The sequence below is a fragment of the Empidonax traillii genome, unplaced genomic scaffold (genome assembly GCF_003031625.1).
Source record: "Empidonax traillii isolate 1590-97213 ecotype Southwest subspecies unplaced genomic scaffold, ASM303162v1 scaffold175:size1888319, whole genome shotgun sequence".
NCBI classification, from domain to species: domain Eukaryota; kingdom Metazoa; phylum Chordata; class Aves; order Passeriformes; family Tyrannidae; genus Empidonax; species Empidonax traillii.
Genome location: NW_020955368.1, coordinates 1,791,941 through 1,819,345, shown reverse-complemented (window position 1 = coordinate 1,819,345; position 27,405 = coordinate 1,791,941). Strand labels below are relative to the sequence as shown.

General features: G+C 40.1%; 1 protein-coding gene across 7 annotated transcripts in view; it reads left to right on the top strand.

Moving 5' to 3' along the window:
• The window catches only part of FAM53A (family with sequence similarity 53 member A), a 70,333-nt gene that overhangs the window by 20,760 nt on the left and 22,168 nt on the right, over window positions 1-27,405 (top strand). For 5 of the 7 annotated variants that reach the window (XM_027885958.1, XM_027885959.1, XM_027885957.1 and 2 more), the window contains exons 2-5: window positions 296-542; window positions 7,239-7,293; window positions 11,387-12,189; window positions 17,732-17,776. In XM_027885958.1, the coding sequence (XP_027741759.1) occupies window positions 465-542; window positions 7,239-7,293; window positions 11,387-12,189; window positions 17,732-17,776 (981 nt within the window). In that variant the 5' untranslated portion in view covers window positions 296-464. Of the gene's footprint in view, window positions 1-295; window positions 543-7,238; window positions 7,294-11,386; window positions 12,190-17,731; window positions 17,824-27,405 lie in introns of all 7 variants that reach the window. The other 2 variants (XM_027885963.1, XM_027885962.1) reach the window with 2 other exon arrangements.

Here is a 27,405-nt window from a genome sequence, read left to right as displayed (position 1 = left end):
GGATCAAAATCTAGGTAGAATCAGTTTAGTAGTGGGAAACAGCCAAATAAGACCCTCATCTTTACTGTGTATGAGTCTCATCTCTTTTCTGAAGCTGTATTCATTGAAGCCTCATTAGGAGTGTACTTTCGTGAGTGGAGACATGTAATCGGAATTGCCAGGTGTTGGCACTGGTCACAGAGGGATATATTTACATGAAGGAATAGTCCAAATGGGAGTTGTGTTATTGCAATGTTAACTACAACGTGAATAAGAATTTTTCTGACTTTTTCCTTTTTCTACTCCAATTTTACAGGAAATCAGAGATGATACACTGACAGCGTTTGGAAATAAACTTTGGCAGTAAGATGGAAGCATAAATCTCAAGACTTCAGACCGAAACAGAAATGGCTCATGAGTATTGAAAGAAGAGACCGAAGAGCCTCCAACACTTCTGAGTGAGCAGTGGAAAAGGAACAACTACCATGGTAACACTAATAACTGAAAAGCTGCAGAACCAGAGCTTGGATGATCTGACCTGTAAAACGTACAATATTAATCTGGTAAGGATCTGCCAAAAAAAACACATGTCACTCAGAACTACAAAATGAATTCAAGAATGTAGATCAGCCAGAATTCAGCTATTTAAGTTAGGGCTGGTTTGCGAAGCCGGGTCAGAGTTGTAAGAGGGGGTAGAAGTCAAACTTAACTGTATGGTCCCTTCTTGAAGTGATGCTTTCTTGTTTTAATGATCTTTTTAACCTTATTGCTTCAATTTAGATGGTTGTCTTCATGGTGTTCTAATGATTGAAAAGAATTAACAAATCTTCGGATTTCTTTTTTACTAACAAAAAACACAAGTATTTGTGTAGGTTGAAGTTGCCTTCACGAAATCAATGTTGTGTCTGATAACAGTATTTGCTCGCAAAAATCCTGGACTGCCACACAGTTAGCTATCAAACACTGGGGAAAAAGGAGAACAGGTCATCAAATAAAAACAGTTCAATTAAAAGTCAGGCTACTGTCAGACTGTTGCTTGATGCTAGTAGAGCAGGTCATTGCTTTATCAGTGTCTCAGATGCCTGGTGCTCTGAAAAATTCTGCAATATTTATATTGGGTTTTTTCTGCAGTTTAATCTCTGGACCCATGATGTGGTTCAAGCATGTTATTCAGACACTAAGAAATCTATTCCCTTGTTAATGAAATACTGTCTACTCCTGAGAGTGCAATGCAGAACAGTCTCTCACCAATTTTAGATGCCTGCCTGAGAACCCTGAGACCATATTGTATACGTAATGCAGGATAGCTTTGTTTTACTGACTGTAATTGCAGTGACACCCTTCTGTAGGTCAGACTTGAAGGTTCCAACAGGACACAGATTAATTTGACTAAAAGTCAAAGTATTGTTCAACTCTAGTTCCATTATTTTTAAAAATAAGAAGCGGACATCAGACCTGAAGCATGTCACTTTTACAGTAAGATTCTGCCTCTGTTGTAACTTGTATTTAAACAAGTGAACTGCTTCCTTATTTCATGAGCACGGAGCAGGTGAAGCATATCTTGAATGAGGTGGAGTTTGTGCACGAGCACCTGCCATTCTCATGTGTCCAATACTTTGTCCAGTAAGGATATCTAATAGGAGACATCAGTCAAGTCAGTGGTTTTATTTTCAAAACTGTAGCAGGTCCATTTAGAGTTCCTCCAGAAATTGCTTTTACTTTTTTCTTCATCTTAAATACATGCTATTCTTGAAAGGCAGATTTAAGGTCTTGGAAGGAGACCTTTAAGCTCTCAGAAGTGCTTACTCACTCAACTGGCATTTATTTTGTCTAGTTTGATGAAGCACTTGGGGTTTGTAGGAGGATCTGCTGTATCTGTGAACTGGCAAAGTCATCATTTGTAATTAAAGTCTGGGCTTAAGTGGGAGCCAATGAGGACCTGTAACCAGTAGCAGTGTTTGTAACTAAACATGTAGTGGCATCTTGTAATTTCTAATTTTTTTGAGGTCCTAAAGTTTGCATAAATTTGGAAACTGAACTGTCTTTTTACTGATAGTCACTGTAGGTTTTGGACCAGAGACCCCTAAGAGTAGAGGAGGATGTATTAGTGCTTTTGCACTGTGTGGAGTCTGTACCAGAAGTATGTTCTCTAATGTGTTGTGGGTTGGTTGTGGTTTATTCCTGTCCTTATCTGTACTTACAATAAAGCATGAAAAAGAACAAGTGGAGCGGAAAATGGCACATGATGTCTCATCAGTTGTTTCCTCCTCACCCTTCTCCTGCTCCTCTCCTCCTTTTATCTGTCAAGTAATTGGTTTTGTAAGTGCTTTAGTTCTTAGAGAAAATGGGTTCTGGGGCCAGAGACAGGTTCTGTTTGTACACAATGGCACCCTGAAAAAGTGTGGAAATTGCGGAGTGAGGTGTGGGAATAGGGAAGCAACTGAGAATTAAAGTGTGCAACTAGGTTGCTCCCGACTAAAACAGATTCCTGACTAAATGCAAACTTAAGAGGATAAAAAGTATCACTGGTAAAGATGATTGCTACATTTTAATAAGAGAAAAACACTGCTAGTTGGGGGTCTAGTATCAGTGCTAGCACCTTTAGTCTTTTTGGCAAGAAGTTCGGGTTAATGATGTAGTTTCTGCTAACAGCAGCAGCAGTTTAGAACAATTCTGAAATGATCTTGCTGCACCTTCTGTTCCTTGTGCTGGCACAAAGTTTTGTGGCACCGTGTGGTGAACAAACATTGTGAGCTGGTCAAGGATTAAGACTAACTTCTCTTGCCTGGGTTAATGTTGTTAACCCTTATCAGTTTCCTGGTACCTTTTGCAGTGCATCTGCACAAGTTGCCTTCTTGGCAGAAGGAGATAAAATAGCTGGAGAAAAGCTATTCTGTAATACAGCTTATGAATGAGGGTTATAAAAGGAAAAAAAGAAGAATAGTGCTTTCAAAGCTATTTGCTATCCATCCAAGCTGGGCATAAAGACAACATGTATAGGCCATAGTGCACTTTTTTTATTTGTGTAAGCTCTATGATGACCGAGTACCTTTCTTTTATGTTGTAAAATACTGGCTGTACCTTTTTACTGCCCTGTTAAATGACATGCTAATTTCCCAAGGTGGTATAACTCATGTAATTTGGCTAGTGCATGCTCAGTTATGATGTATAGCCTTGTCCTGCACCTGCCTTCAGAAAGAACCCCGAATGATTTGAGTGTCCTGCTGTAGAAGCAGGAAGGCTGTCCCAGGCTTTTACCTCAAGTTTGTACTGTAGCTCACAAGGTGAAGTCGTGTCCCTGGTTGCTCAACTCTACCTTGCAACAGTGAGAAGTTCTGCAGGCACATGGTGGCTTTCGTGGGTTGACAGCACATAGTTGGCTTCTATTCCCCTGAACGCAGATCTCTTAAATCAAGAGTCTTGAGGATTTTTCTGTACATTCTGACTAAACTTGTACCTTTTGGTATTTGAGTTGGTCTGTGAAGTAACAGCATGTGAGCTGTAACACTTCAGGGTGTGGTATTAAGAAGGAAATGTGAAGATCTCCAGACAAGCATTTGTGAAAGGAAGAAGTTCTACCGTAAAACCCTTCAGTGCATGTGGGTTTTCATTATTTTGAATCTTGTGACTCAGAATTGGGCTGAAAGCCACTGGCCCAAAGACTTAACATCCTGAGAAAGGGTCAAACATTCCTCCTCACTCTTCCCTAGGTAGTTGTCTTTGAAGGATATTTGGTAGAGAGATGGAGGTCTGGCATGGCCTATTTAAACCAAGTCCCTTCTTTGTGGTGGTGGTGAAATTAGTACTTGAGTGATGAGCACTGACTTCCCTGTGGTTTGGAAAGAGTGCTGATAAATTGGAATAACTCAGATACACTTGTAAACTGGAAAAAAAGGTCTTGAAATTGAAGCCACTAATTTTAAAATTATGAAGTCCTCATTCTGAGAATAATGAGGAGGATAGCACAGGCTGTGAAGTTGTTAAGGTAGTAGATTAGAGTGTAGAAGAATAGCCAGAATTATTTCTGTTGCAGTTGGTTTCCGCGAGCAAAGAACACTCTTTAAATTAGTGATGGAAATTATAATTCGTTGTCAGCCTCACTTGCATGGCTCTCTACCACTTACTCAGTTCAGACTAGGTGTCTTTTGAAGTGAATGTTTTAACGAAAGAACAGCTGCTGAGACTCAGTAAACCAACTGAAGCTTGCAGTACTGTCCTGAATGTTGTACCACACATTTCCTTTCCTTTTGAGTGTAGTCTCTCCAGATGCACAAAAAAGGTTCTATCTGTGAACAAGCATTTCAATATAGATGCACTCTTTAGCATGAAGCAAACCATTCCAATCTCAGGCGAAAATTCAGGTTTTATTGTTTTGTGTGTCTGCCTTAAAATCTGCCTTTTTTTGCCCTAGAAAATTCTCAGGAGGCAGGAGATCTTGGTGGGTGTTTTAATATCTATTCGAAAAGCAGTAGTTGGAAGATGGATGTACTTCCTCTTCAGGAAAGTGACCTTGTTGAATAATTTGGCCTTATTCTAAAGGAAGATTTCCTTCACAAAGAGGGCAGCAGACTTCCCTGTCAAGGTTCTCAGCAATTGCAATCTCTTTTCAATCATAGTCATAAAAAAAAGCACTTCATTGAGGAAGTTTCAGGTAGATCATAGCACAGAGGGAATGAATGGGGGAGGGTAGAGCATGGCCAGCCCAGGAGAGCTGATAAACTGGTTCAGTGCCCTGTTACAGTAATATCTAGTGGGACTTGTGCCATGTGCTGTATAGATAAAAAAATCCTCCCTCCCATAAAGAATTTTACAGCCTGATAGTCTACTCAAGTTTGGACTTCCAGGCATCATTAAAATGCACCAGCAGACAGTGTTTCCAAGTATTTTAGTTTCAGTTTTAGAAAGCCAAGTGTATATTGTAAAGCAGGTTTGTTACTTATTGTCCCCTTAGTCACTCACCCCTTATTTCAGTGCCTCGAGCTTTTACTGGAAATGGTGCAGCTTGTTTTCGTTTTTCAGCCTGTGGTGTCACATGTGATGTTCTTAAGGTTTTTGGTCAAAAAGCAAAGAGCTTTTTGATAACTTAGCAGGATTCTGTGTAAGTGATCACTTAAGAGACAAGTTGCAGAGGAAATACATCTGGTCTGTCACAGAACTGAGCACTGACTTCAGTAAAAGCTGATCAGAAATAGCTCCAAGGGCGGGGTTGCTGTCTGTGTTGGAGAACATTGCAGCTCTCTGGAGTACAGATAGTCTGTGTGTGATCCCACTTTTTCCATCCCATTTTTCCCCTTGAAAAATGCTTTCAGTGCTTCACAGCTGTCAAAGATACAGTAGTCTAGTCTTTACCCGATGGACAAGAACTTTTTAAAGTGGTTAAAGTGCAGGGAGTCAAACAGCTTGGGCACTGGTGAAGAGAACCTTGTTAAAGATGCATTTGGCTGGAAACTATTTGTAAAAACTAAATATCAATCTAATAATTGTCACCCAGCATCATCCTTGAGGTTCTGTTCCTTCTGAGCATTGAATATCTTGCCCTGTGTACATAAATAATCTCTTAAACATCCCTAATTATTATGTTAACATTAAGTCATCTTACTACCATTTTCTGTGTGGTTCAAGATAAATTAGCTATAAAAATTTTTGACACAATTTTGTCTCCCACAAACATCTTTTACTTAGCTACCATCTGATAGTTGAATAGGTTGGTATTGCCTTCCATTTAGAGAAAGTTGTAGAGGAGGAATTTGCTGAAAAACCTTATCTTTAAGTAACTTAATTTGTTTCCCCTTTAGGGACAACTGAAATGCTACTACTGCTGTTACTCTTGCATTCCATGTGAAGCCCTGGTAGCTGATTAAACGATTGATACTGATTTTTCAAAATATGGATACCATATAACTGGCAGGTTGCAAATTCCAAATGGTTTGAATAGGTCTAATTATCAGCAAAACCAATGGAGGTTCAAACTTGGAGTTCTGCTGATTATTTAAAGTGGCTTCTTTAAAAGGAACTTTTATAAATGCATCTACAGATGCAAATGTCGAGTAAAAATGAAATGGCTTGTCTCATGTGCAGATGCTGATAAAAAATAAGATTAAAGATGCAGTTGGTGCCATGTCCTTTCATCTGTTCCCTGTTATTTCCTACCTCTAAAACAATAACACCAAGGGAGTATTACCACAGCTTAGCATTTCTCTTGTGTGGGGCTCAAGGATATAAAGTTGTCACTAGCACTGTGTGCTGCTGTACAGCAAAATAAAAAAAAAGAAAAAAAAAAAAAGAAAAAGCTTTGTAGCCCAAGGATGTTTGTTTAAAAATTGACTTTGTATCTGGAAAGGAAGTGTATGTACAATGCTATCTTCTTTGGCTATACACAAAGAACAATGTTCACATAAAGTGTGTTGCTCTTTTTTAAAGCAATCTTCCTCTCCATCCTGAGGTGGTGGGGGGGGAGTGAGTAATGACCCTTGGGCTGATGGAGCCATGAGCCATTTATTTATAGCTCCTTTATAGGAGGCTGGCTGGCAAGCTCTATGCTTTGTCTGAGAAATCTAGACCATTAAGAATGCCTTTGTAGCAATATTTTCTAAGTAGAATTAGTGAAGAAAATGGAAAACATTCTGCACACAAACTTACTTTGTCTTACTGTGCAAAAAGATGTTTGTGAGGATAAGACAGATTTTTTTTTTTCCCCCAAGGGCTTTTCTACCTCGAAGAAATAAGAGAACACTTTGCTACATTGATTATAAGTAAATGTAAAATACTTACAAAGCCTGATTGGAACACTATTCATGGTGGTGAACCTCAAGAGATTGTATATTTAATTTAGATAAAGCTATTCCTGTCTCTTAGTTGAAGATGAAGTGTTTTGCCTTCTAGCCTTAAGATTGAAAATGGAAACCCAACTGCCAGATTGTAATTTCCTCTCCACTGAAATGAGAATTGGATCAAAGCTTTTTCATTAAGGATGAATTATCACTCTAAATTTTCCAGTTTATTCACATGAGCTAATGTTGCAACTCTTGAAACAGTTTGATACTTAGCAATATATCAGAAAATGTTACAAATAATTACATACCAGAGGCTTTATTTATAAAAATCAGCTGTTTGGGAGTGTCTTCAAGATGATACACTGCAAACTCCCATTCTTTTAAAGGCATTAAGTGTACATATAGGGAAACTGAAAACTGCATGCAGTTTCCTTGAAGTGAGTGCTGACTCTTTCCACATTTAAAACTTTTTTTCTCTGATTTCAGTACTCATCTGAGAAGCTGAACAAAAGTGGCAGCTTGTTCCCTTTCGAAATCAATGGTAAGTTCTTCAGAAACCTTAGCTGTGTTTTACTGAGGTAATTGGTATAGCAAGCAGCCTTTCTTTTGTAAATAAGGTGAGGGGGATGGAGCATGCTGCTGTAGAGCCTGCTGGTTTAAGCTGGTCTTTGAACAATACTGGGAATAGCTGGTTGTTAGTTTTGTACTTGTGATCTGCTTTGCATAGTAAAAAGCCCTTGTAACACTTCTTTTCTTGTTCAATATCTGCTCTGGTGTACAGAAGCACCAGTAATGCTGTCTTTCATGTTAAACGTTTCTTCAGGTTCCTCAGCTAGTAAAAGTCTTTATGCACCTTCTTACAGTCTTTGCCACATAGAATATCCAGCATGTTGCAACCTACAAGTTGAAGTCCAGTGCCCTCATACAAGTGTTGTTTGCTTTTATTCCCCCTTGGTCCTATTAGAATAAGAGTAAGTTTTATCTAGCAAAACCAAAAATTTTACTTATTGATATGTAAAGTTGGTACTGCTTTAAGGGATGGACTTGGAATATTGCATGCCTTGTTTTCTTTATTTGCTCAGTGGGACTCCCCATAAACTGTGAATCTTGGTTTGTGTGGGGTTTCAAAGGCAAATGGTGCTTTGTCCTAAATAGCGTTGCCAACTAGGCAGGTATCCTGGTGGGAGTCTCTTACAGACCACCCAACCAGGATGAAGAGGCAGACAAAATACTCTCCAAGCAGCTGGGAGAGGTCTCACAATGACTGTTGTCATGGGGTACTTCAGCTTCCCAGATGTCTGCTGGGAATACAATACAGCAGAGAGGAAACAGTCTGGGAGGTTCCTGCAGTGTGTGGAGGAGAACTTCCTGACAGAGCTGGTGAGAGAGCCAACCAGGGGAGATGCCCTGCTGGACATGCTGTTTGTGAGCAGAGAAGGCTGGTGGGTGACGTGCTCAGAGGTTACCTTGGACATAGCAATTAGGGGGTTGGATTCTTGGAGAAGTGAGGAAGGGGATCAGGAGAACTGCCTCCTTGAGCTTCTGGAGGGCTCACTTTGGCCTATTTAGGTGACAGGTTGACAGGGTCCTTTGGGAGGCAGTCCTGAAGGACAAAGGAGTCCAGGAAGGCTGAATGTGCTTTAAGAAGGAAATTCTAAAGGTGCAGGACCTGGCTATCCCCATGTGCTGAGAGATGGGCCAGTGGAGAAGATTGGTCTGGTTGAAGAGAGCTTTGGCTGGAACTTGAGTTAGAGAGTTGACATTTGGAGGAAGGGGAGGCAACTCAAGAGGACTTAAAAGGATGTTGCGAGGTTATGCAGGGAGAAAATTAGAAGGGCCAGCTTCCAAAAAGAACTTAATCTGGCTACTACCAAAAAGCCCAATTAAAAATTGCTGCTATAAATGCATCAGCAACAAAAGGAAGGCTGAGGAGAGTCTCTCGGGGAGAAATATAGGAACAAAGGAGGAGGACAAGGCTGAGGTGCTTAATGCCCTCTTTGCCACAGTCTTTATTGTAAGACCAGTTCTCTGGGTGCCTCTCCCTTCAGCTGGAAGAAAGGCATGGGGAGCAGAAGGAAGCCCCCACAATCCAAGGGGAAATGGTTGGTGATCTGCTACATCACTGAGACACACAGAAGTCTATGGGGCTGGATGGGATCCACACAGGAGTACTGAGGGAGCTGGTGGAAGTACTCACTAAGAGACTTTCCATCAGCAGTCCAGGGTGACTAGAGGTTGACAAATGTGACACCCATCTGCATGAATGGCCTGAAGGAGGATCTGGGGAACTACAGGCCCAGCCACTATGGCTTTATGAAAGATAGGGCCTGTTTGACCAACCTGGTCTCCTTGTATAACAGGGTGACCTGTGCAGTGGATGAGGGAAGGGCTGTCGATGGTGTCTACCTGGACCTTAGTAAAGCATTTGACACAGTTTCCCACAGCATTTTTCTGGAGAAACTGGCTGCTCATGGCTTGGATGGGTGCACTGTTCCCTGGGCAGAAAACTGTCTGAATGGCCAGGCCCAGAGAGTGGTGGGGAATGGAATTACATCCAGCTGGTGTTCAGTCATCAGCGATGTCTCCTAGGGCACAGTGTTGGGGCTGGTTCTGTTTAGTATCTTTATCTGGATGAAAGGACTGAGGACACAAATTTGTGCTCTGGAGAACAAATTTTATGAGGAGCAGCTGAGCGAGGTGGGGCTGGAGAAAAGGAGGCTCAGGGGAGACCTTATTTGTCTCTACAGTTCCCTTTCAGGAGGTTGTACCCAAGTGGGGTTCAGTCTCTTCTCACAGGTAACGAGTGACAGGACAAGAGGAGATGGCCTCAAGTTGCACCAGTGAGGTTTAGATTGGATATTAGGAAAAATTTCTTCACCAGAAGGGTTTTCAAGCATTGGAACAGGCTGCCCAGGGCCGTGGTGGAGTGTACTTCAAAGATGTGTAGGTGTGGCTCCTGGGGACATGGTTTAGTGGTGGACTTGGTGGTGTGAGGTTAGTGGTTTTACTCTGATCTTAGAGATCTTTTCCAGTCTAAATGATCAGGTGTTTCTACCACATAAACAATTAAAACACAGGTGCATCTTTTTTTTTTTTTTTTTTCCCTCCTGGCCTGGGAGAAAGCTTCCTAAGTATTTTTAAAGATCAGGCCAGTCCAAGCTAGGAAATTGTCCTACAGTAGATGCTAGGAGTTTCAAACATTAGCTGGATCCCATTGTGTTGGCTGTTTTACTTGCATTGAATTATGGATGGTCCCTGCCTTGAAGAGCTTACATGCTTAAGGCAAAGCACAGTATGTGGTTGTACCCATCTGAAAGAATAGAGGAGGAAGGACAGAGGAATTCTAATAAAACATGTTTGAATAGGCCAGCTGTCTGCACAGTTAAATGATTTTGAGACAATGGGGTGTTCTTTAAATAAGATCCAAATAAACAGGATAATCCATGACATACTTTGGGCATGGAACATGTACAACTATTTGAGTTTGCAACTTTTAAAGCTACTCAGCAAATCTTTTATCTGTTAACTACTCTAAAACTTAGTTTAGACAGTCAACCATAAGAATATACTAGTATTTAATGTTTAGGCTGTATCTAGATTCTTAAAATAGGTGTATGGGAAAAACTTACTGTTTTAAATATTCTTTCTTTAAAGCCAGGATAAGTGAAACTTACTTGGCTAATTGGTTTAAATTAGCAAATTTTCTAACCAAGCATGAAGCACTGTTAGCTGGCCAACAGTTTTGCTGCTTTTCAATTTGCAAATCCAAAGTCTGCTGTAGTTCTTCTTACACTTCATTGTATAATGTGGAGGAACAGCTGTAAAATGTGCAGAATGTTCTCAAAGAAATGCTTCACAAAAGAGTGAGAGGCTGCACTGGCAGACTGCTTTTAACCCAGCATTGCCACTTCAGATGAGAAGTTGTGCACTATGTTTGCATTCACAGTAAAACTTGCAGGAGGTTCTTAAGGGATACTCATTTTATGCATTGAATTAAGATTATTTTTTTTTTGCTTATATCAAAAGTGTAGTGGGGGGGGAAGAAGGCAACAATCTGATTTAACTTTATACTGTTTCTAATTTAAAGCTTTTCACACCACAGAATTTGAGTACCCTTTGCAAGTTTTCTTTAGTAAGGTGTTCTTAAAAGAAAAGTTTAACAGCCAAATAAAGAACATCAGTTTGAAAAGATTACCCTGCTCTTGCATTAAAAAAATAAGAATGAAAATTCCCCGATGGGTTCTCACATTACTTGTTTATTCCTTTTGGTTGTACCTGAGACTGTTCACTGTTGTATGTTTTAACTGTGGTATGTGCTGTGCACTAGGAAACTGTCCCTGTTGTTCTCTGAGAAACACAGTGCTGTAATCATTCAGTATACAGGGAGAAGTATTAACAAGGTGTATAGGTTGGAATGCTCAGAGTGGCTCCTGAAATACTTCAGTCTTCGTGGTTTTGGAGTTTCCTAAAGTTCTTTTGAAGTGAATGCTTAATTATAGTGTGAAACTTTAAGAGCTGGGTATTTGTGGCTCATCCTTCTAAGCCTGACTTTGATGGTTTTACATTAAACTAGGTTTAAAACAAATAGGTTTTTTCCCTTTTCATCTTTCACCTGTATCTTTTTCTGTTTTCAGAAGAGAGTCCTTGGAAAGCTTTAAATGGGGGTTACCCAATCCAGACTGACACAACAAGGAATTCAGCTTACCCTTTCCCAGTGTGCCCATTCAGCACCAGCACTGCCAGCAATGGTAGTCTGCAGTGGCAGCAGGAACCTTCCAACACATCCATGGTGTCAGGATGGATAAGTGAATTAAACCTTAACGAAAACTCGGGTCAGCCCTTGGCACCACCAACAAAGCGCCACTGTAGGTCCCTCTCGGAGCCAGATGAGCTGGCTCGCTGTCGGTCACCGTGGAAGCCTGGCAGTTCCAAGGTTTGGACTCCCGTGTCAAAGAGACGCTGTAACAGCGGCGGCAGCGCGACCTTGCAGCGCTGCAACAGCCACGGAAGTGCAACCTTACAGAGAAGCACAAGCATCAGCCTGCCACAAAACATACTGTCCCTAAACAACGTCTTCACTATCACCAGCTTCAACACATCACCAGTACCCAGACCTTCCTCTGCCAGCAGCGGGTTCGTGGACAGCAGCGAGGGCAGCACGAGCTCGAGTACCCGCTGGAATTCCGGAGGCCCTTGTGACTTTAACCCAAGGCGCCGCCTCTCCCTCTCCCAGGAGCACATCACCGAGACAGGAAATCTCTTGCCTTCAGCCAACAGCACTCCCACCTCCACACCCGAGCTCAGCCGGCGGCAGGGCCTGCTGAGGTGCCGCTCTCAGCCTTGCGTCCTGAACGAAAAGAAAAGCCGGCTGAAGCGCAGACGGGAGGAGGATGTACGATGGAACAGGCCATCGTTAGACTTTTTTAAAATGACACGGGTGAGCTCTTACTTTCCTCAGTGTGGGCAAGGGACTCTTGCAGGAAGGCTGTTTCTAGATAAACTGCGCTAATTTGTGGTTGTTGCAGATCTGCTCGTGTCCCCGTGCTGATGGATATCACCTTCAGCAGGGTAGCAGGCTGCTGTAGGCTGCCATACCCTCTAGCAACTTACAGTTTGCTTGCAAAACCGGGTTCTTGAAGCCCAGTCTACTTGATATCGAGTGCAGAGAGCTCTGAAAAGCTGCTTGAAGCAGAGGCCAAAGAAAAATGACTTGATTTTTCAAAAATCAAGGAAGCCACAAAGAAGGGAGAGAACATGGTAGCAAAAAACTTATGTCACTGTGTTCCCAGATGCAGTGATTTCTAAGTAACCTTAGTTCAAATCTGTTTGATTAAGCCTCCCCTTACAGTTTGAGTAATTCCATAAGGCTAAATAAGAGCAAGCAAGCCCCTATAAATGGATTAACAAAAGAAACTGCTAATAAGCAAGTTGGAAATAGTGTTCTGATATGGTAACTGCAGGTGCTCCAGCTCAGTGGAGAGGTGTTTTACTCCCAGTTATTCGGAATTCTGCTTCCCTCCTGAGGGTAAAGCTGCTTATGCAAAAACTAGTAAACCTAATTCATGCCTGTAACTTTGCATGTAATACAAATGCTTGTACACAGCTTTTTTTTTTTGGAGATAGTGTCCACAGAGTTGAGTGCTACAGTTTTAACATATAAAATTCAGTCTTGTGGTCAGAGAACACTTATACCTGTGAATATTTTCCTACTGCCTTCAACAGATAACCAGACCTGGAAAGTTTGTGTGAATAGATATGTTTAGAGTAGTGAGGAGGAGGAGGTCGTTTGCGAAAGTAGCAATAAAAATTTAAGGAAAGGACCTAGTTGTGCACCAGTGTCCCTGCACTGTGCAAAGGAAAAGCTGACTAGGATAGGATGCTGGCTAAAATGTCCAGTTTGTGGTACCTTGGTATTAGCAGGCTTTACATAGAAATGTCTGGGAAAATTGGTAAGGTATTGGGACAGAACTGCCTGATGTTAACTAATTTATATCCTCTTAGCTAAAAGTCTGTATGATGGCATCTGTCCCTCTCTTGTACTTTAGTGAGTCAACTTCCTTTATATCTTAAAGGATTTTTTTCTTTAAATGTAAATACTTTTTTGGTGAAACTCTGGGGGTAGGTGATGGGTCGACGAGCCATACAGAACAATCTGTTTGCTTATTGATGAGGTTGGTAACCAGCTCTGTTCTAAGTATGAGTAGACAGTGTTCAGAGTTTTGGTTTAAGATGCAAGTTTACTAGATAGCTAATCAGATCTTACCTGTTTCTCTGTGTTAATCACTGCTGGGATTAGTTTCCTAATCTAGACCAGAAGTATTACCGGATTTGCCTTTCAACTCTCTGTGTGGTCTGATTCAGGTTTCTTTATGTAAAATTCAGAACCTGCCACTTTTTTTTTTTTTTTTTCTAGACTCGATGCTTGCAGTCTTTGGGCCCTGAAGGTGTTTACAGTATTTCAGACTGGCAGAACAGTTTCATTTGCTCAGATCTTACACCTTCTAAGTAATCCATATGGTGTGGGTATATATGGAGAGAACCTGATAACAGCCCATGTCTATAGGAAGCTTTTTGGCTGTTTAGATTTGCTGCAGAATTGTACCATTAGACTAACATTCAGCCAGTCTTGACTACTTTTTCCTATAAGGCCTATTTTGAAATGATGTTTTCATGATAAGCTGAGTAGTTTATGCAACAAAGTTCATTTTCCAGTGTCAAGGCCTGATGGATGTTTTTTCCAGCTGTTTCAGTAGAATCTTCCTATCAAGATACTACTGTGTATTTAATCAAAGGCCAAAGTTATAGTTTGGAGATACATCAGTTTCCAACCATGCTAAACTTTAATAAAAACACCTGTTTAAAAGTTAGGCAAATACTGAAAACATTTGAAGTAAAAATTGTTTTACAAGAAATATTGGGGTTTTTCAGTATGATGGTTTGCTTACCCATTACATTAGAAGTCTTCATATCTTACCTTCTCCCCATGCCCCAAATCCTGGTGGATGTGTATGCTTTGAAACTTACAGTGTGGTGTTAAACGAAAATTGCTTCTGTGCAAAATATTATGAACTAATACTACAGAAGGCATGTTTTGAAGTGTCACACAAGAAGTGGATGTGTCCTATATCTGCATACAGCTCAGTGAAGATCAGGACTAAGATTAGGGGAAGTTCAGCAAGACCTTTCTTTCATGTATCTTGATGGCTCCTTATTGTTCCCAAAAATACTTTTTCTGTGATTTCAAATTCACTTCTAAGTCAGTTTATGAAAGACCTCTGTTGGAAACAAGCGCTTTTAAGGATTTTTGTTCTGAGCTTTACTGAAAACATTTTGATGTCCTCAAGTCTTCCCAAAAAGCTCAACTTATCAAGTAGTTGCTCGAAACCAGGCCAGCAGTTAGATAATATTGCTCATGGAGAACTTAACATGGGTCAGCTATGCCTGATGATAGATCTGAAGGTGCTGGGAAGGGAGAATTCTCTATTCTGCAGTCATATTTTGGAGCCACAACTGCGTGAAGAGCAAAGTTTTGGGGCTGCAGACATTTCTGCCAGTGCTCTGGAGTCCTGAGGGCTCAAAGTTGCTTAAGGCTTTTCAACAAGGAGTTCTCTCAAATCAACATTTATCAGAATTAATGATTTATTTACTTTAACCTGAAGCAAGGGCTGTTGTATCTAAATGAAGATCTTGAATAGCTGTGGTTGGATGAAGCTTTAGAGGCAGAAGGGGATGAAAGGTGTTTTTTGGTTTGATGTGTTATATTTTCTTGTTATTGTTTGTGTTTTGGTGTTGGTTATTGTTTGTTTTGGGTTTTTTTGCATTATTGAACAGGGTTTTTCTACTAGCTGAGTTCTGAACTTGGTGATCTACTTCAGTCCCTACTTATTTGGTAAATTGTAGTGCTAGAAAATCGAAAGTCTAATTCTGGAAGCAAAGTTTCCATTGTCATTCGTTTTTAATCTTAGAATTCATAGGTGAGAAAATTCAGATTATTAATCTATCCCTACCTTTCCTTTATTTATGTGCTTGTTCTTGGCTTGCTCCTTCCTCTTTAATATTCTAATTTGTGCCTTTATTCAAAAGAAAGAAAGAAACCAGGCAGCTCTTAACACCATAAACTGTTTATTTCTATGTGCTTTGATTTTGTTTTATTCATCCACAGACTTTCACACTTCATTCCCCCTCTGTTTTAGGTTTCTCATGCCCTCATGGGAAGGAATATACCATATCTTCAGTTCTCATGTACAATGCTGCATTAATATCCAGTAAAGAGTGTGATTCATGTAGGTAGAAATAGAATGAAATGATCAGGCAGACTGCTGTACACCACTGCTTAGCTGTCACATAGTGCTAAATTCTGGAAGGATCTTTTTCTGGACTAGAAGCTGAAAATACAAACTCGTGAAACATCAGACCTTCTAGAACACGAAGACAGCTGTAAAAACAAAGTAGAAAAGACTGTAGGAAAAGATAACAAAATATGATAGCTGTTTTCAGCCCCTAAGGGCTCAAAATTACTTTCTCTATTCAGTTATGTGAGCAAGAAGAGCTGTGTGAGTTGTAGAGCACCCAAATAAGAAGCTGCTCCAGTGAGGAGTGCAGGCACATCCCATCACCCTGGAATTTGAAGATGACTGTGTGGCAAAGGACCTCTTGGGGCTTGTGCTCTCCTGCTAATATGCTCCATCTCAGAGGCTGCCACAGAATGAGCAAAGGTGGTGTTTAGGCTGGTAACTGCAGTACAAGGACAGAAATGTTTCTCTACTGAAGTGGAAACTGCTGAGCCTTTTCCAACATTCTGCTTCATGAATTATGTCAGTTGATCCTGAGGTGCGACAAGTAAGGAACAGCCAAGAGGTTGCACATGTTTTTCAGTGTGTAAGCAAGTCCTACTGTGGCAGTGAGATTTAATTCTGTTTCAGATCAAACAGCACACTGTAGTTTGAAGCCTTCCTGGTGTTTAACATTCTTGTGCTACTCCACCCCCAATGTGGTGGCATGGGGTTCCAAAAAGTAATAATCCTGGTATCATACTTAAAAATCCCAAACTACAGTAGCATGTTATCTGAAGTGGTCTGTTTAAATAGTTAATACTAAGTACCTGGCTTTAACCACGTAAGTAATAGTTTCAACTGTTCGATATTACGGCATCTCATGCATTAATTAGCATTAGACTAGGTTAGACAACACAGTAATAAGTTTTAAGTGTCTCTAAACAGTGAAGGAACTCAGGGACCAAAGTTGTGATTTCCTAGCACAGGGGGCTTCTCTTCTTAGAAATGGTTTAAAGTCATCTGGATTTTATAGGAGTGGATTTTCTTGGTGCTGAGGCAGATCCTGAGTGCCACACCAGGTCAGGCCAAAGCTGTAGCTGGCACCCTGCCCAACCAGAACAGCTGCTTTGAGGGATGCAGGAACAATGAATGTGCAATGTGATACTTCCTCCAGCATGGCCTGGCTCCTGCCACTGTGCATCTTGAGGGCTTCAGAGTGTGCATTGGTGGTTTAGACTCTGACATCTACTCGTAGAGCTCTTTTCTATTGATGGTTTGCTCTTTTTTAACCCCACATCTTGGACCTTCACAGTGTTACACAAGAGTTTAATTTTTGTAAACAGTTCATCATATCCTGCAAATACCTGAATGCTTGGTTTATTATCTTTCCTGAAGTTTAAGGTCTTGAATAGGCAAAACACTTGTATAACTTTGATTTTTGAAGTAAATTTAACTAAAATTATCTCTGCTTTATGATTATTGACTTCATGCTGCAGCTCACTGTGATGTAATGCCTCTGTATATTAAGAAAGGTTTCTTAACGAAATGAGTGTGAACACATAAGTCAAATATGTCAACTTAGACCAAAACAGCAAAATAAGTATCACTTACATGTGAGAATAAACAGAGGAACTAGCTGATAGTGATTTCCATGGCAGTTTTAAAATGTTGGGAATGTTGGGGCTGGATATGTTTCCCTGAAGGGTTTGATGAGGTGGCAGTACTTAATAAAGGGCAGAACACATCAGCAGTGCTGTGACTGAACTTGGGTCAGATGAGTGCTGCTTCTCCTGCAGAGATTTTCTTGGTGTAACTCCTGATCTCTCTTCTCCAATCTCTGCATCTACTTAATTGAGTTTTCCTTTGTGTGGGCCAGTTTGCAGAAGCCAATGTGAATAGATGCAAGGGTGAGCTGTAATACTAATTATTTTAGATAAGTAACTAAATCAGAGTAACAAAACTTGTGGTTGCAATCTGAGAACTCTCAGGCATTGATTTTGGGGTTTTTGCCCCTTGAGGTTATTGTAATGGTCAGTATGTCGACGGGTTTATGAATTAACCACACTGTGACCTCACTAAGTTTAAGCAAAATAAGCTCTGAAGCATTCTCCTTGGATTCCTAGAATTCTTATTGTCCAGAAGATTTTGAGTTATGCCCTGTTAGGCATAGTTACAGTAAATGTGTTCACTTTGATTATGCTACAGCAAAGTGGATTAATGTTCCTGAGCTGTACAATCGGTGTTACTGCTGTAAGTAGAACCCAAGAATGGACATGGCAAGGACTGTTTTCCTGCCTGTGAGCAGTGTAGTGAAGTAGCTGTTCTCTCAGTGTTAGGCTTTCTCCCAGGCTGCTGTTTTAGCATGTGCAAGATAAGTGGTACAGAGTCCCTCACAAAACAGTCAGGCTGTCCTGTGAGTCAGGGCTGCACTGGCTAAAGTAGGTTAAGTACTGGCTCATGCAGTTCATTCAGATTGTGTGCTGTAAATAGTAACCATGTTTCTTTAAATAGCTTGAGATGCTTATGTAAAGCTTGTAACCTCCTGTCAAAATGGGAACAAACAGGTTATTTGGGGTAGATGTAATTCCTGCTTGTGGATGCAGCGGAGTCAGCAAAGGCTGTTCTCTGCCCTGCACGCCAGTGTGGTGTGATTTGGGGAAGATCTTTAATACGATTGCAGGTTTTAATCACTTAAGCTCTTGTGGTACACTTGCGAGGTGTACTACAGCATCTCTTGGTCAGTGTGTAGGCCTGATTGTTTTGGTGGTTTTTTTTCCCCCTACCTGTGGATGCACACTGCAATTCAGTGGTGCATTGATGAAATAGATGGTAGATGTCCTTGCACTGTGTGTGAGAGTATCTTCTGCTGCAGGGCACCCTTGGTGCCCTTGGCCTTTGGAATATGGCTTGTGGAAAATACAATACAGATGAGTAATATGTGGAGAAGGATTGGGCTGGGTTGGATTGGGATCAATAAAATGGTAGCAGATGTAAATATACAACACTGGTGGTTTTCCCTTTGTATTAGCTGAAGGACCAAAAAGAACTACTATGAATGAAGCAGTTCAGCCAGGGACAGAATTTTAGTTCTTGTTTGAAATTTTAATACCTATTCCCAGGGGAGCTTTTAACTTAGCATTTGAAAAATAAAACTAATCCTGGCCTACCTTTGCTTTGAAAAACAGTTCTGGGAATTTTTTTTTCCCCTGGTAATAATTTCTGTAAGTGATCATAAACTGAGAAAGCAAGAGGTAACATCATTTGTATTTTAAATATCATGATTGTGTCAAAAATCGTATCAAAATTGTCCAGCTAAATAAGGCAGTAGTTTAAGTCCACTTCTAGGCACAAACATAATTTATAGCTGAAAAGAAATTGTCAGCAGTGGACCTCAAGAAAAATGTTTCTGTTTGCCTGTATAGTGTACCCCTACATGTAAGAGGCTAAAGACTTCAATATTTCCAAAGTGTGTGGGGTTTCTTTTTTCTTTAAGGGTAACCTTATGTCTTGTAGGACAGATGTCTGAATGGAAATGAATACAGTAAGATACTTGTAGGTTTTCTAAACATCAGCAGAGTGAAAGCGAACTACTGCTTTGCCTGCAGGATTTTGAGCAATGAAGTGCGAGTCAGCTGGAGATTGGTCAGGCTATTTTATTTGTTCATTGGAAATCAGTTAAGAATCCAGAAAATTGCTAAGATCAGGAAGAAGTTTTCTTTAGAGAGGAACGGGTAGGTGGAAGGCTGGAGCAGTTTCTTGAGATGTCTGTTCTTGTGGCATTTACAAAAGGGAGGGACTTCTTGAGCTAACTTCAGTGATGGCTAGTGACAGCACCAGCACCACCGTGATTGTGAAACAGCTCAGAAATTACTGAGCTCTGCACCTGTCTCTGGGTAGCAGATGTCCTAGGAAATTTCCAAGTGTTTTGATTTGAACTGTATGTTAAATCTGCTTCTCTGAAGTTGAGCAGTACGCATCTGCTGTGTAGTGTGATTAAACCTCCCATATCCTCAAATTAAATAAAAATACTATACAGCAGTTTGACTCGAAGTTTGTGCTATCAATCTGTAAAAACCAGTTGGGGAAATCATGGGTGAGGAAAGATGTCTTAAGTCATCCTGTCTCATTCTCTGTTAGTGCATGATTACTTCCCACAATATATATTTTTCTAGTATTTGGTCCTCTGTAGCCTTTTAAATGCCTCCAGAAATGTGGTTTCCTTAGCAGATAAAGAGCCTTTTGTGGGGAGCAAAGGCAGTTTCGCTTAAGCTATAACATTCATTCAGATTCACTTAAGATAGTGTCATGTATTTTTGGATCTCTTTCCTACTGTCACGATATATTTCGTGGAAATAGAACTTTGAGCTTCCTGGTCCTCTAGTTAATGAAAATGTATGAGTTCTCTTAGTCTCTATTTGAAAGCAGCTCTTCCAGGAGGAGGGATAGCAGGTATTAAGTATGGTATCTGGAATCCAGGAACCTGTACCCAGTTATACCCTTCTGTTTTGTGAAACATTTACCAATGATAGTGCTTTTTTTGCCTGAAATATTTTTTTTTCATGAGTTAAAATTACACAGGAGCAGTAAATAGGATTTTGCTCTAAGAAATCATAGTCAAGGACTTGGAGCTTCTTGCAGAGTTTTGAGGACTTGAGTAGGACCAGCTGAAGTGTTCAGCTGGATCTCCATTCAAACATTTAGACTATTCCTTTTGCTAATAGTTAGGTCTCTGAATAATTTAAACCTCTTCAAAGTAATCCAGTAAAATAGGTTAATGAAATGAATATTTTGTTGAAAGTGATAAACCTTTTCAGTCATCTTAGGCTTTATTTACTCTTGTTTGTGAATTGTTATACAGATGCTCCTTACTTATGTTGAAGTTCTTATGTTAAAAATAATTGACTGCTGTTTTCAAAACTTAGGAAAAAAAAAAAAAGGAATTCCTTAATGTGTATTGCATCAGAACAGAAATCTGTAAGTAGACTTAAACTCCAAACGTTTAAAAAAAACCCCAACCAAACAAAAAACCTATCCCAAACCAGCACAACTTTATTTTATGCTTTTATAATCAGCATAGCATTCTTTTAGATTTCTTAATCATGTGGTAGCATCTAGTGCTTGTCTTTTGCTGTGTCCATTGTTTGAGCAGGAACTTGCTTAAATAGCAGTAGTATTTTCAGGGCGGTGTGAAACTATTTTTGGAGTATACATTTGTGGCATAAGTAGTTGACTTAAGCTTAAAGACAGCTTTGTAACCTTGTCATAAATCTGTATTTTCCACTGGGCGTTATGCTACTATCTGACAATCAGTTTTGAGTTGGATTTTGTCATTTCAGGCATAGTTGTATGGCTCTTTCATCCTTCTAAACCTAAATAGATGAACTGCACATCTGTTGTGTGAAAGTAACGTAGGAAGTCTCTAAATTTTTCTGTTTCAAGAATGACTTTGTTAACATCAGTTAAAAGGCTTATCTATAATTACACAGTTCATATTAACACTGTGGTGTTGCGAAACTGATGTTCATTTTCCATCCCTTCCCAGATGGTTTTTTAGTTTGAAGTGCTTGAAAAATATTTCTAAAGCTGGGTATTATGCTTAATAACTAGCAAAACAATACAACAAACTAAGTTTTAACTTTTAAAAATTAGTTCAAACCCTGTAACAGGTGAAATCAGAAGTTCTCTTGGAGGAAGAGCCGAGTCTTTCACCAAAATGTGTGTAGCAGCATTGCCTGAGGACAACCTTTGTGCCATGAGTGACTTTAAAGGGCCTTTGGGAGAACAAACATTAGGAGCTTTTACTGCTGATGGGGAGGTGCAGGGACTCAAGCTTGGGTTTTAGTTTGTTGGTGTGCTGTGATGAATTTTTGTGGAAGTGAGAACGGTTTAATTTCCTAAAATGGAGAAAGATAATGGATTATACCTTTCTTTCAGAGGGAGGCAAGTGCTGTATAAAGCTTTCAATATCTGTCTATAGGAAAGGCAGGACAGGTTGTAACTGAACTTGACAATGATTCTCATAGGGCTTAAGATCCCAGATGATGTTATGGTCTGGAGCTACTTGACTCGTGGGCTTTCCATGTAAAACTTGTGGGCTTTATCCAAGTGTGTATAAGGAACATGTAGCTTAGCTCAAAATAGGGGGAAAAAAATGCTGTGGATTTAATTGTCAGAGACACTGCCCTGTGGAAATAATTTTCCTTTTGAACAGTATGTGAACCTTTATGTTTGCAATCCATGTAGTAGATTGTGTAAGCTGTGAGGGCTTCCTGGCAGAGCAGTGCTGGCTGTAGAGTGCATTTATTGCAACAGAGAGGTGTAGGAGCTTGTATAGCAGCAGACTGGGTGGATGAGTTTGGATCCTCTTTGCTCGATGGTAGATGTTGAATACCAACAGATGAAACTGGGAAGGATGCCTGGATTTCAAGGCTTTCAGTGTTTCTTCTTTTCCTTTGGAAAAAAAAGTGCTTCCTCAAGTAGAAGCACCTCTGATAGCAATTCATGTTTGCTGTATCAATTTCTTGAACTTTACAGTTCAGGTAGTTCTACAGTTGAACTAGAAATTCTACAGTTGGATGCAGCTGGAGAAAAGGACATCCTTAATTAAATACAAAATAGGATGTTGAAACTACTTCTTGTCAACTTCCAGGGTTTTTTTTTAATCTGGGATGTAATTGAGATTGAGACTCCCCCCTGTCCCATTGAATAAAGTGCTTATTGGGAACTTGAGTTTAATTTTTCCAGAAAGCTCTGTAAGTGAAAAAAAGTAACTGTTAAACTATCTATTCTTGTTCTGAATTACAGGCCCTCCTTCATCACTTACTTTAGTTTTTTTGGTTTTTGTTATGTAGATGAGGACGTGCTAGCTGTGAAAAACTTCATTCTTTTCACATCCACTCTTGTGTAATTTTAAGTTTGGGTCTCCCAAATTCTTATATTCATCTTTTTTAAGGGTGTCCTTAAGCAAATGGCAGTGTGCAAGACATTGGTGGCAATGCACTAACTCCTCTGAAGCTGTGCTTTCCTGTGGTCATCCTGCAGCATGTTAGTGTTGCGCATAGAGTCTGCTTTGAAATCATGGAGGGTTTGGTTGTAGAAGCCACTTGAGTATTTGTTTTTCCCTTCCTCACTCCCCTCCCATTGCCACCCCTGTGGTTTGAGTTTTGAATGAGGAGGACTCAGAGGAAGGGAAGCTGAATTCCTTTTCCTTGTTTTCATCTTTCAAATACAATGGTGATTACAATGTCTGCATGGAACAGGCATTATATTTTGGTAATAATGTTTTGTCTCAAAGTGAGTCATCTGAACTGCCAGGCTTCAGAATTCGACAGTCCTTAAGAACTTTCCATATGAGGAAGCAATAACAGACTTGTGGGATGGCTAATGAATCATGGATAATTAGTGTCCTGCTCCTGCTAAGCTTTAGCATCTGACAGGTATTTTTGCTTTTAGTGGGATGGTTTAGAGAAACACTTTTTACCCAGTTTATAATTTGATCTAATACATGAAACCTTTAAATGTCAACTTTTTTATAGTGCGATACAAAAGCAGCATGAATTGCTCTCACAGGATTACCTGTTGGGCTGCCTTTTTTTTTTTTTTTTTCCCACTTAGTTCTTGTGAGTTTATTCTAGGACAGCAGAGATTAAAATTTAATCTATTAAAAATAATTATTGTTATAGGTGGGGAGACGAGAGATATTTTGTCTATATTGGTGTGCATGTAGCACTAGCTTCATATTGATTTAGATGAGCAGAAGAAGGATCCTTGATATATCAAAGATTGTGTTGCTTTACCTTAGTTCAAAGTACTACAAATAATTACTTCAGCAAGCTAGAAGTTTCCAGTTACCAGTATTTGGCTTGCTTTGAGAGTGGCCTGGGGTCCCTTAATTATCAAAACTCTGTTTCTATTCAGTGGGAATGTCCTGCCCATGGCTTTTGATGCCTCTGGTGAACACGAGTGGTCTTCCAAATACATGCTATTTCAGTGCTTCTGATGGAGTTCATGTACAGCTCTGTGGATGGTGTAAAACTAGGGAAATTCCTTCTGTTACTGATGAGGATTTTTGACAGTAGAGCTGTTAGCATTTGTAACTTGTCCAAGGAACAGCCATTATGAGAAGGAAGACCTTTCAAAATAGGTGTCTTAGAGCAGGAAAGCTTTTCCTAAGAGCTCCAGTGCACATCTGAAGCTTGTTATGTAATCTCAGACTTATGGTCCTGTCTCAAGACCTTCAGTCTTTACCTTCAGGCTTGAATTTGAAGTCGGTTTTAATTTTTTCAATCCTGTTTTAATAAACAGGCCCAATTTACTGAGACTCGTTTTACTGTGATGTCAGTGTAAATACCTGAGGATGAATCTGCAGTTTAAGTTGCTGGAGATAATGCGAGTCTTAAATTTAATGTTTTTACCTCTTCCTGCCATGACCAAGGTGAATTACTTAGGTAGCTTAAAAAAAGGGAGGAGAGGGGGTTGGAAACTGCTGTCCATCTAGGGCTCCATTTCAGATGCTTGGGTAATCCAGATATTGTGTAATTCCCCCCTTCGTTATGATAAAAAAGGTACTTTACTTATAGCTCTAATTGCTAATTAATGTAATCCTTAATTTGTTAGAAATACCTTTCTAGGCTGAGCACTATTAGAGGGGAGCATTTCTTTCCAGTCTTGCTCCTTAAATGATCTTTCTGTCAAGAACAGATTTAAGTTTGCCCCGCTGAAACATAACTGACAACTACATTCCAGACCAGGGCTGTACAGGTCATAAAGTTTGTTAAGAAGTGGCCTTGTGGTTTTTTTTCTAACCACAGCAGAGCATTTTCTTGACCTAGTTATTTTTCAAAGACAGATGACTGTTTTTCTTACCTTGAATTTTGTTGCCTGAAGGGGTTATTCTGATGGCTTGACAAAGGGTTTGGAGAACCTCTAGTCTCTGCCTCTGTTACTGTTGAATTTGGATGCTCTTCTGCCCAGCTGTGTTCTTAAAAAAAAAAAAAAAAAATTGATACTTGAGCCTGAAAAGCTCCTTCAGTAACAGACCTTGAGAAAGGAAACCTTTCTGTCAGCACGTAAGGCTTTTTCTTCCAGAATGAATCTTACATGGTACAAACCTAAAGTATGGAACTGTTCAACTGGGAGTCAAATGGCAGTTAAGCATCCTTGCAAAATGCATGTCTGTGTTCAGTGGGAATTGGCAAGCTGGTATGATGTCTGCTGACTAGTTCCACATGGTCTAAAAACTTTTTTCCTCCTAAGTGTTGCCAGCTTCTTTCCCCGTTTTACTGGGTCTGTGTGTGCCTGCCTGTGCTTGTGTTTTATAAGGATGTTATTTGCTGCTGTAGGCTCTTGTTCTCTTGGAGGGAGGACAACAGAATGGAATGTTGGAAGCAGGAGTAATTCTTTTTATATTACTGTGTGAGACCGGGACATGTGCAGAATTAAGTAGTTTACACAGCTTGCCACTCTTCACGTTCTGTTTGATGTATATTACTGTTCTGTGAGTCCCTCTTGGCTTTGCTCTGAGTTCCCTTTGCTCTCCTTGCTTTGCTGCTTTCCGCTTGGGGATTTTTCAGGTTCTTTGGTCTGGTGTCAAAATCCTGTTTAAATTCCCTTTTGGAGAATAACTGTGCAGAAAACCTTCCTGGTGCTGAGCATGGCAAAGTCCTCCTCCATTTTCACAATGGCAGTGAGAAATATTCTATGCCTTCTACCAGCACTTGTTATGGCTTGTAGTATTTTTCTGGTGAATCTGTTTCTTCAGACAGTGGTTCTGAAAGTTTAATGTTACTGTGTTGAGTTGTAATCCACTTGGCATGGTTCTGGCTTTTTCTGTCTTAGTACATATTCTGAAAAATATGAAGACCTCTGGGGAGCTGTGAGACAAAGTCTCACAAGTAGGATGAATGGCACAGTCAGCAGGTAGATCGTGGTGCCAAAAGGGTAAAAACTGCCCAACAGGTCTGTTCCCAAGCAGAATTTAGGGCTGTTTTTTTTTCTTTACTTTACCACTGTCAGCAGTTTGATAGTCTGGAAGTTAGTGCCTTAAAGCTATGGGTTAAAAAAAGCATGTTATTGTACTTCAGGAGGGGTTGCCAGCATTGGAGGGGAAAGGAGGGAATGTCCTCTGCAACCTTTTTAGTGTGTGCTCTAGGTCTATGAATAGCTCTCAATGCCTGTCTCTTCCAATTATTATTTCCCCGAGCAGCACTATTTGTAAAGCTGATGTTCTTGAGATGGCCTTTGGTTTCAAATATCAAGCATAAATGCTATTTTTTTTTCCTTCAGGTGTGAGTCTATTGATACATGCTGGATCTTCTACTTTGGGAGTTTCTCGTGCACCTGTGAAATAACTTCAGACTCCTGTTTTGAGTAGTGACAAAACCAGCTGCCAGTCATACAAAACAAAAATCAGTATCCTGCTGCATTCACTGCAACTAATAGTGGCAATGTGAGGTGTTTTTCTGTCCTGCAGTAACTTGTGGGAGTAGCAGGAACTGTGACCTAAATAGGAAAGAGATTCAGACTACTGCTACAACATATTGTCTGCAGAGTGTAACAAGTGACAGGTTTGGGACACTTTGAATTTCTCCTCTGCTTATCTAAAAAAAACCCCAAAAAAACAAAACCAACCAACCAACCAAAACCCAAAACAACCACCTTTTTTTTGCTTTGATATCTTGCTGGAGATATTGCAAGCAGTACTGCTCGGCTACTTTAGCTGCTGTCATACAGGGGTGTCTTGTTGTTGGGTTTTTTTCTTCTATAGTGGTGAAGTCCTTCCCTTATTGTGAAATGGACTTAATTGTTCCTTCCATGGGGGATCATTTGATTTATCGTCATTCAGAGTGAGGGTCAAGTCCAGTTTTGTAATGATAATATAGTTTGAAATGCGTATTAGTAGTTTTACCTTTGGGTTACAGCAGAAATAACTTGATCCCAGAAATAACTTGATCCTTGAAGTTCATGCTTGGAAACTGTAAACCAAGGGATTACAGAGAAGGAAATGAAGAGGAGGGGCAGGATGTTGAAATGCGTTTTCAGCGAGCAGTCGTATTTGTAATAACCTCTAATCTGTAAGAACAAACCTCAGTGGAACTGTTAGTGAACTATGAGCGCTGCTGATAACTCCCTCTGCATTAAAGCTCCTTCCCCTTCCACATGTCAATTCCAGATCAGTCATATTTCAGTTCCTTAATGTGACTCATACCTACTTTGATTTTTTTTTTTTTCCTCCATCTGAAAAGGCTTTGTGTACGCAGAGTAAGGCTGCTTTTACCCTTCACTGACCAGCTTGTGGTCAAAATATTTTTGTGTGATCTATTTAAATATGTTCTGAGATTTTTGATAAGTTTGTTCTTGTGCAACGCTCCCCACCCTATAGTTTCTATTCCTCAGCCTTCTTGGTTAGACTCAAATACTGGAGAAACATCAGTTTCCAGGAAGTGATAGCTGTCAGATGTATAGCCAAGCTGAAGTCTCTTGTTGAAAGAGGTTACACAGGTTCCCAAGCTTCAATGTACTGCAGAAGGCAAGTGAATAAAGCAGAAGTTAGGGTGGTTGGAGTTTCTTTTAAGATTATCATGTGAGCACCAGCTAAGATGGGTTTTAATTTGAACTGGATTTTATTATTTGTTCCCAAAATGGTTGGTTTATGTCAGAAAACTGCCATGAAGAATAAGGTTGTGAGTAATTTCTTAAACTTAACTCATACTGATTATATCACTTGTCCAAATTGTGTGTGTTCCCTGGAGCTGGTTCTTTAGCTCTTCCTTCCAGTTGATCCCTCTGCAGTGTGCGTGTTTAGAGAAAGTTATTGCTGATTGTCCCTTTCCCCACGCTAAATAAACCAGCTGAACCTTTCCTACCTCCAGCTCTTTTCT